At 33.2% G+C, this 8,207-nt stretch overlaps 1 protein-coding gene across 1 annotated transcript; it reads left to right on the forward strand.

The window, feature by feature from the left end:
* Positions 1-1,507: 1,507 nt before the first annotated feature.
* LOC122295935 (cytochrome P450 CYP82D47-like) lies at positions 1,508-4,290 on the forward strand. Its single transcript, XM_043105214.1, has 2 exons — positions 1,508-2,602; positions 3,428-4,290. Exons 1-2 carry the CDS (start codon positions 1,682-1,684, stop codon positions 4,052-4,054), a joined length of 1,548 nt encoding a protein of 515 aa, XP_042961148.1. The 5' UTR covers positions 1,508-1,681; the 3' UTR covers positions 4,055-4,290.
* The last annotated feature ends 3,917 nt before the right edge of the window (positions 4,291-8,207 follow it).

The following is an 8,207-nucleotide window of genomic DNA, read 5'->3' on the forward strand; positions in this document are numbered from 1 at the left end:
CAATAGATCCCATGTATATATTACAAGATTATGAGAGAGTCTTTCCCACTAATGAATATTTTCAAAGATATGCATTGAAGCTGCTCATTATGTGACATTGTGTGCGATTTTCATGTCGATTAATTTTCACAACTTTCTAATCTTTAAAGTTGCGAAGCTGATGTTTGATATCTCTTACAATAGGACTCCATTTTCCAGTCTAGTGACTGAGTCATATTGTTGATGGCCTGTGCTACCAAGCTGCTAGAGTCACCTGCTACTAGCCAATGTCAAAACGCATGCAAAGCGATAATTATTTCTAATATTGTTTAATTGTTCCATTATTTGATAGAACTCTGAACTCGCTCGGTTGTAGAACCACTAAATTTCAGTAGTAATTTTTTAATTAATTTTTACAATATGGAAAATATATTCGATGAAGTGGTAATTATAATAATTATTGATCATGATGTGACAAATTTTAAACATTTAATTTGAAGATATATAATTAAATAGTCTAAAAATGTTTAAAATATCGTATATAACCCCTCAACCATTTAATTTTTATAGAGAAAAATAATGTCGAAAGTCCTTTAGGCTGAATGCATGATTCATCACCATAATTAAATATCGGTAAACTATGGGATATTTATATGAACCAAGAAGTCCACATACGATGCTCCTCATTAATCGCGCGTTATAAAATATTAAAATATGATTTTGTCTTATAATCAGTTTTCTTTTTGAATATTTTTATTGGTAATTCATGTTTGGATATAATAACTAATGATCATGATTGACAAATTCTAAACCTTTACTTTGAAGATATATAATTAAATAGTATAAAGAGGTTTAAAATATCGTAACCCACTGTCTATTTAATATTTATAGAGAAAAATAATGCCGAAAGTCCGGCATGAAGTCCCACCTCCAAAAGAGAGGTCTGAGTTCGAACTCCTTTCAAAATTCCTACAAAAAACAAAAAATAAAAAATAAAAAATAAAAAGAAGAACAAGAAGAAGAAGTCCACATACAATGCTCCTTGTTAATCACGCGTTATAAATTATTAAATTATGATTTTGTCTTATAATCAGTTTTTTTTTTAATATTTTATTGTTAATTCAAGTTTGGATAACCATTATCCAGATCTGATTGAGATTCAGGATGAGTTTTATTATTTTTTTATTATTTTATAATATAGTATTAAATAATTAAAAATTATTTATTATATTTTATTTATAAATTAATCATATAATACTACGTAATGAAAATTAAAATAACGAATAAACTACTCAAATGCAAAAACCAAAAAACCCCTTATTCGGAGAAAAGTGTTAACATCTATGGGAAGCTAGCTGCAGATTATTGTACGTACACGATTCCCAAAATTCAGGCCACATGGAACGCAAAGGATCGGGCCTACTGATCACCTCTCCTCTGGCCTCTACTGTTTTGTTATGATCTAAAATATTTGCATCAATAATTATCATATGAGTCCAAATTTATAAGAATAAAGAATTCCATTGTCCATTCAACCAAACATGTCGGACTGTCAGATGCACCCAAGGTAGACTCATCAGTGTAGAGTCGCCATCGAGACGTTTGGTGCCTGGTCGAAATTGTTAGGAACGCTGGCGGAGCTAAACCCCCATCGACAACCAGAAAATCTATACTCCTTGGGTTCTTCTCCTTCGCTGTTTTTATGGCTAGTATACTTGCCCTATTGCTCTTTTTCTTATTTCTAGTTTGGATATGGAAAAGAACCCAAAAAAATGCCCCTCAAAAGATACTTCCACCAAAAGCAAGTGGTGCATGGCCTGTAATCGGCCACCTCCACCTATTAGGAGGGATGCAACCAGCCCATATAACCCTAGGTGACATGGCCGACAAGAACGGACCAATCTTCAATATCAACTTAGGCATGCATAGAGCTATAGTAGTAAGCAGTTCGAAGATAGCTAAAGAGTGTTTCACTACAAATGACAAAGCCTTTGCCAACCGTCCAAAAGCTTTGGCGGTAGAACTCATGGGTTACAACTACGCCATGTTCGGTTTCAGCCCATACGGTTCCTATTGGCGCCATATTCGAAGAATAGCCACTCTTGAGTTTCTCTCAAATCACCGTCTTGAGATGTTCAAACACATGCGAGAGTCGGAGGTAAACTTAGCCATAAAAGAGATCTACGAGTTGTCGACCAAGAACAACAACGCATTAGTGGAGATGAGAAGATGGTTCAGCTACGTAACCTTAAACGTTGTGTTTATGATGGTTATAAAGAAGCGAGTTGCTTGGGCTATAACCGAGGATGCTAATGAAGGAAATGATCAATGTCAAAACGCAATAAGAGATTTCTTTGTGTTGAGTGGGACATTTGTAGCATCAGATGTGCTTCCATATCTAAGATGGTTGGACTTGGGTGGGTATAAAAAGGCAATGAAGAAAACTGCAAAAAAATTAGATCATGAGCTTGAAGGATGGTTAGAAGAACACAAGCAAAGAAGAATTTCTGGGGAGGTAAAGAAGGGACATCAAGACTTTATGGATGTGATGTTGTCTATTGTTGTTGACAGTGATCAGATTTCTAGTTATGATGCTGATACAATCACCAAGGCTACTTGTCTGGTATGCTTTTGATAATACTATTTAAGCTGATGTAGGGTACTAAGATTGCTTTGCTTTATATTTATTGAATATAAAGATCATTCTTGATTTGTGAAGTTGACTGATCACGGGTATCTTTATTTTTTCTATTTCTTCTAATTATCCACTAGAGTTCAACATACAATCTGCGAAGTTTTTTCACATTTTCTAAAAGAATCCAACTCTCTAGTTATGGTAACTACCAAAAGTTAACCTCCCCAAATTTTCAATGAATTTTATGGTTCTTGTTTGCACAAAGAAAATGGTAGATTTCTAGGCCAGCTTGGGCAAGGGTGTTGGAAACATCTGTCTTGTTCCTAAATTCAGCCTAAATATATGCTAGCGGTCCCCCAAAGGGAAATTCTTTGGACAATTCTAGGATATAAAATTCTTGTGCACTCCTTTTGAAAGCAAAATAGATAAATCTAGTTCAAACATAAAAAACTCACTTTTTAACGGTGGCTTCCATCGTTTTTTCAAATTGAGTTTACGGAACTTGCATGCCCTAAGAGTACTGTACCTAATATTACTAATACTCATCCATAAAAAGAAATCATTTCGATATTAAAAATAAAATTGTTTCTTCTTTAAACACAAAATAAGCCTAGGCTTGAAGAGAGCAATCATCAAAATTTGAAGGAAAACAAACAAAACAAAATGCAGAAGCGGGAGGAAATTGTAAGTATTTATTATAAGCATTTCTTTTTTCTTTTAAACTTTTGAGGGGACTAGTTTCATTGATCTCTATTTTAGTTTAATATGGTAAAATTATAAATAACATATACATACATGCTGGGACTTTTGCAGGCCCTCATCTTAGGGGGTACAGATACAACGATGGTGACAATGACATGGGCGCTCTCTCTACTTCTTAATAACCGAGAGGCTCTTAAGAAAGTACAACAGGAACTAGACCTTCAGATTGGTAGAGATAGGCTAGTGATGGAATCAGACATGAAAAACCTAGTCTATCTTCAAGCTGTCATCAAAGAAACAATGCGTTTATATCCTGCAGCGCCACTTTCTGTGCCGCACGAGTCCTTAGAGGATTGCACTTTGGCTAGTTACCACATCCCAGCGGGCACCCGTCTTCTTGTTAATCTATCGAAGATCCATAGAGATCCACAGGTATGGTCAGATCCAACCGAATTTCGCCCAGAAAGATTTCTCACAACCCACAAAGATGTTGACTTTAAGGGCCAACATTTTGAGTTCATACCATTTGGTAGCGGGAGGAGAGTTTGTCCAGGAATCTCGTTTGCACTACAAGTTATGCAACTCACACTTGCTAACTTCTTGCATGCCTTTGAGATTGCGACAGTACCAGCATATGAACCAGTAGACATGACTCAGAAAGTTGGACTTGCATCCCTAAAAGCCACCCCACTTGAAGTCCAACTCACTCCACGCCTTCCTTCTTCAGCGTATGCATGATCATTTGGATATAAGTTAAATAGCGACAATATTGCCAAGGAGTTTTGTAATGATCTTCATGCACAATGATTATGCCTATTTTAAATTATCTTTTTTTTTTTTTTTTCTCCCTGTTCTTGTTTTTATTTTTATTTTGGTGTGTTAGCTTGTAAAAGTACATACCTATCTTATGCATAGGACCATTAGGGGATCTTGTACCACAATTTCATAATTAAAGTTTGACGAGAATAGCGCTATATATGCTTAATTTCCTTGTTCTTGCTAATTTTATATGCACCTAACGTGGGGGGTCTTTTCTATACACCCACTATTGACTTATTAATCTCCTTTACGAGAAATAGTTAAAAATGTATGACGTTTCTTTTGCATGTTAGATAATCTTAGACTATTATTATTATAAAATTAATCTCTTAAAGGTCTTTAGTTAAATTATATAATCATTGAAATTATCAATAATTATATAAAGCTAAATCACTCTTTTACATTTGAGGATTTTGTGAATAATTTTATCTAAGCACATATTTTTTTTATTTTTTTTGACATTATTTTTTATTAAATCGTGCTACTCTATTAAAAATAAATTTTAATATTATAAAACTACTTTTAGTTTTAACTTTTAAGATTATATTTCCTAAGTTCAAGACTCTTTTTAGCGACACCATCAATTTTAAGTCGGGCGGCGTAGAAACTAGCTAGATTCGTCTATACACATGCACGTCTATAAAGCTGACAAATGATCCCAGCCGAAACCTCCCCATACATACATTGAACACTATCAAAAAACCGAGACACGACTCCCGAAATTTATTCTGCGAACCTGGGTACTAAATATGGGCTTTTATGCTACAAGCTGGGCTGGTAACATTTCAACCAACATTTTGCGTTCGGTACTGCAAATGGCTTCAATGCGACAAGCTGAGCTTCTCCTCTAGCCGTGCATGATATATGATCCAAATTTTGGATAGAAAATCTTATATAATCCAAATCCAATTTGTACTCTGACATTTATCACAACTTTAATTCGCAACTCAAACCAGATTCATAGTTAAGAATTTTGATTCTAATTCAACCAACACTCAAATTGTTGGTGAAGAGGATGACAACACTTATGTATTGTAGGTGACAAATGTTTTATTCAACAATCTTTCCAAGTTTTTCATGAATTTTTTTTTTAGCTATTTTATGAAGTTGTTTGGATTTTTTGTTGGATGTTTTTAGTTGGACACCATTTGGTTTAATGAACTTTTATGCTACTATTTTATCAAGAAAATTTATGTGAATTTTTTTTCTTTACTTGTTGAGATGAAAAAAAAAAAACAATAGAAATATTTCAAAAAACCTTATATAGATCACGTAAATAGAGGCCATATTTACCCTCCGGCATGGTCGTGCATATCTACAACTAGCCAAGCATAACATAAATCACTTTGTCATGAAATAAGTGCATTCAAAACAGGGCCATGTTTACCCCCACAGCAAAGTTGTACATATTTACAATTAGTCAGGCAGAATGTAAATCACTTTGTCACCAAAGTCGTTGCACTCAAAATAGATATAACAATTTCACACTTGTGGCAAGGTCTAAACAGTAGCCACCATTTTGCACTTGTGGCAAGGTCATTTTACACCAGTGGCCAGGTTATAATTGAGGCCACATTATATACCTGTGGCAATGCCAAAATAGAGGCTACAATTATAACCCATGGTAACACCCAAAGGCAAAGCAGGAAAGAATCTTTTGTCCTAGGGTTTTCAAATACAATGCAAGAAGTGAAAAATATACTTAATAGGTACTATCGTATGATCAGATTAAAATCTCAAATTTCATATTTACATTTTATGCAATATATAAATTGAGTACAAAACAATTGCCCATGTCTACATAAGATTATATTTCCTAAGTTCAAGACTCTTTTTAGTGACACCATCAATTTTACATCGGGTGGCGTAGAAACTAGATTCGTCTAATACACAAGCACGTCTATGAAGCTGAAAAATGATCCCAGCCGAAAGGTCCTACAATGCATACATTGAACACTATATATGGGCTTTTATGCGACAAGCTGGGCTTTTAACATTTCAACCAACATTTTGTTTTCGGTACTGCAAATGGGCTTCAATGCGACAAGCTAGGCTTCTCCTCTAGCCGTGTATAATATTCACATTTTAGCAAACAACTACAAATTAGGAATAACTTGCTTAACTGAATTCAATAAATACTGTAAGATTCAATTTATGTCCCTATCATTTTCCTATTCTGCTAGATCCTAAAATTTGGATAGAAAATCATATATAATCCAAATCCAATTTGTACTCCAACATTTATCACAACTTGTTCATTTATAGTTAAAGAATTTTGATTCTAATTCAACCAACACTCAAATTATAGGTGAGGAGGATGACAACACTGACATGGAATTTGAACATAGAGAAAAGATCAGCCAACACACAATAGAGATGGGGAAGAAATCTTAAGGCTGGTCTAGGAAGTGAGATGAGATGAAAATTTTGTTAATAGTAGTAAGATAGTTTGTGAATAGTAATAAGATAGTTTGAGTTGAATATTTTTTAGCTTTTAGAAAATGTAAGAGAAAAAGTTGAATAAAAAATATTATAAAGTTAAAATATTGTAATAATATAATTTTTGTTTGGAGCACTGAAAAAATTGAAATTGTTTTTTATTTTTTGTTTAAAAGTTTGAAAAAGTTATAATGATTAGTTTGAAAAAGGTTGCAATGATTAATTAGAAAATTTTATATTTAAATTATGTTTAAAAATAAAATGGGATTAGATCATATGAAAATTTTATGTTTTATCTGAAGCCCCAAACTTGCCCTACTGGATAGTGGGAAAGTTTTCAAGCAATTAAAAACATGATGGAAAATAGACAACAAAAAGTCATTGGGTAGAGTGAAAATAATCTAGAAGAAATTAGATACTTTACAGTTTATATCCCTTTAATTGAGAAAAGAATATATATTTTAAATTGACATAAATACCCGTTTATAAGTTTTTAAATACACATTATTTTATTTATACTTAAAATTAGGTTTACTTTACAAGAGGGCTACAAATATGATTATGATATTTCACCCTCTCGCAAATATAGGGTCGAGCCCATTAATTATATGCCCTAAGTGACAAATGTTTTATTCAACCATCTTTCCAAGTTTTCCATGAAATTTTTCTTTTTAGCTGTTTCATGGAATTGTTTGATTTTTTTATTGGAAGTTTTTTGTTGGACACCATTTGGTTTAATAAACTTTTATGCTACTATTTAATCAAGAAATTTTATGTTAATTTCTTTTCTATACTTGTTGAGATGGGGGGAAAAAAAACAAAAGAAAAATTTTAAGACAAGGTTGTGCATATCTACAATTAGTTAAGCATAACATAAATCACTTTGTCATCAAATTGGGTACATTCAAAACAAGGCCATGTTTACCCCCATAGCAAGGTTGTACATATTTGTAGTTATCCATGCAGAACGTAGATCACTTTGTCATCAAAGTGGGTGCACTCAAAACATATACCACAATTTCACACCTATGACAAGGTCTGAACAGTGGCCTCCATTTTTCACTTGTGGCAAGATCAAAATAGAGGGCACCATTTTACACTGGCTAGGTTACAATAAAGGCCACATTATATGCAAGTGGCATAGCCAAAACAAAAGTTACAATTATAACCCGTGATAGGGCTAGAGCCAAAGAAAAAGAGAATCTTTTGTTTCGGGGTTTTTAAACACAATGCAAGAACTGAAAAACATACTTAATAGGTAATATCATATGATTAGATAACAACTTCAGACTTCATATTCATGTTTTATGCTATAATGAAACAGATTACAAAAAACATTGCTGATGTCTACACTAGTTATGAAAAAATGTCATATTTTATTTCTTAGATACAAAGAAGAGTGCATAAAATAACCAAGGTTAACCTTAGTCACAAAAATGTGCAAGATTTCTCAAAAATCAACCTCAATGCATTTTAGGCAAAATTTTGCAGAGGAGTACTGCTTACTTGACATTTGCAATATACCGCCTAAGCTTTGACCACAAACAGTACATTACATACAATGGATCCCCCAAACATCAACCAACTATGAAATCATTCAACTAGAAGTTCCAACATACAAAACAAGGACAAA

This window comes from Carya illinoinensis, chromosome 15 (assembly GCF_018687715.1).
Source record: "Carya illinoinensis cultivar Pawnee chromosome 15, C.illinoinensisPawnee_v1, whole genome shotgun sequence".
NCBI lineage: Eukaryota > Viridiplantae > Streptophyta > Magnoliopsida > Fagales > Juglandaceae > Carya > Carya illinoinensis.